The sequence below is a fragment of the Octopus bimaculoides genome, chromosome 3 (genome assembly GCF_001194135.2).
Source record: "Octopus bimaculoides isolate UCB-OBI-ISO-001 chromosome 3, ASM119413v2, whole genome shotgun sequence".
NCBI lineage: Eukaryota > Metazoa > Mollusca > Cephalopoda > Octopoda > Octopodidae > Octopus > Octopus bimaculoides.
Genome location: NC_068983.1, coordinates 158570424 through 158572309, shown reverse-complemented (window position 1 = coordinate 158572309; position 1886 = coordinate 158570424). Strand labels below are relative to the sequence as shown.

Below are 1886 nucleotides of genomic sequence, written 5' to 3'. Positions count from 1 at the left end.
AGGCTTGAGGATAACTTTGACTTCTTCTTCTCACAAGTTATAGGGTCTTGAAAAAGAACACGGATGTTGTCTTTTCTGCTCTGATGCTTTGTCCCAGCCATTATTAAACATACAGAAAAAACACAAATACACACACACACACACACACACACGCACGCACACACACATGCACACATGCACGCACACACGCACACACACACACACACATGCACGCACGCACACACACACACACACACACACACACAGTGATAAGCATTTTACAAATAACCAAACCAATGATAAAACCAGAACATAATCCTTCAAATCTGCCACAATTTACCCCTAATGTCTTGGGAAAGATTGGGACACATTGCATAATGTAATCCTAGATACACAGTGTCTGAGAGAAGAAAAGAATTGTTGTGAGGACAGATGAAATACCCTTAGTCATAAATCTGCTTAAAGTTGGCTTCTATTTAAACAACATTTACAACTTACAAAAGAAAGTGAACGATTGAATGAATGAATAAATGAATGAAGACAGAGGAAAACGAATATAATTCCTCATCTTTAGTATACCTTCTGATTTCTTCTTGTGTTTCCAGGTTCCATATTCTTAAAGTTTCATCAGTACTTACAGACACAAGATTTGCTATACTTTGTGGAAAATGCACGAGCTTTACAACTTTGTCATTATGACCCACAAAGACCAGCAACACATTCCAGTCTGGATCCCAAACTTTGACTAAAATAATAAAAAAAAGAAAAGTGTATTAGTAATGACTTCATAAATATAAGTGCAAATGTGCAGTCAAATAACATCTCAAGTAAGACCAATCGTGGTGTTTCTTGTAATATATGCATAGTGGTGGCAGATACTGATGTCTTGCAACTGGCACATAAAAACGCTCATTATATTCTCAGAGTGGTTGGCATTAGGAAGGGCATCCAGCTGTAGAAACTCTGCCAAATCAGATTGGAGCCTGGTGTCGCCTCCTGGTCCACCAGTCCTCAGTTAAATCGTCCAACCCATGCTAGCATGGAAAGCGGACATTAAACAACGATGATGATGAATGACACAAAGCCACAAACATATGCCAAATATATGAAAGAAAGCTGTAGCTAATTTATGCAATATTTTCTAGGGTTTATTTTATCAAATCTAGTTAGATATAAAATTGAGAACATAAAGAGAAATAATTACAACATAGTTTTTAGTGGTACTCCACCTACTTCTTCTCACTTCATGCTTTGAGGGACTATTTGGACATTTCATCTCTAATATCTAACCCTTTGCAGATCCTACTGATAATTCTTTCTCTCCCCAACAAAATGTGAGTAGCCATGCACCTGTGCCTACCCTCCACCTCTCATACTTTAACCATTCATACCCTTGTGTAAAGCTGAGCCCTCCTCTCCTTCAGAGTTCATAGTCTTGTGAGCTGTATGGCAACCTCAATAGTGTTGGTGGTACGAGAAAAGCACCCAATACAAGCTGTAAAGTGGTTGGCAACAGGAAGGGCTTCCAGCCTAGAAACCATGCCAAAGCAGGCATTGAAGCACAATGCAGTCCTTGCACTCACTGAATCTTATCAGACCACTCAACCCATACCAACATAGAACATAGATGCTAAATGATGACAAGGAGGAGAATGAAGATTATGATGATGATGATGATTCAACCAAATTGGCCATCAACTGTCCTTTAGTGAGATAATATTAAAAAAAAAAAAAACTGAGAGTGAGTTCTCTCTCTTTACTCTCTTTTACTCTTTTACTTGTTTCAGTCATTTGACTGCGGCCATGCTGGAGCACCGCCTTTAGTCGAGCAAATCGACCCCAGGACTTATTCTTTGTAAACCTAGTACTTATTCTATCGGTTTCTTTTTGCCGAACCGTTAAGTTAC

General features: G+C 38.9%; 1 protein-coding gene across 4 annotated transcripts in view; it reads right to left on the bottom strand.

The window, feature by feature from the left end:
• LOC106872345 (WD repeat-containing protein 97) overlaps window positions 1-1886 on the bottom strand; it is a 103585-nt gene that overhangs the window by 68147 nt on the left and 33552 nt on the right. For all 4 annotated transcript variants that reach the window (XM_014919301.2, XM_014919300.2, XM_014919302.2 and 1 more), the window contains one exon: window positions 559-724. In XM_014919301.2, the coding sequence (XP_014774787.1) occupies window positions 559-724 (166 nt within the window). The remainder of the gene's footprint in view (window positions 1-558; window positions 725-1886) is intronic.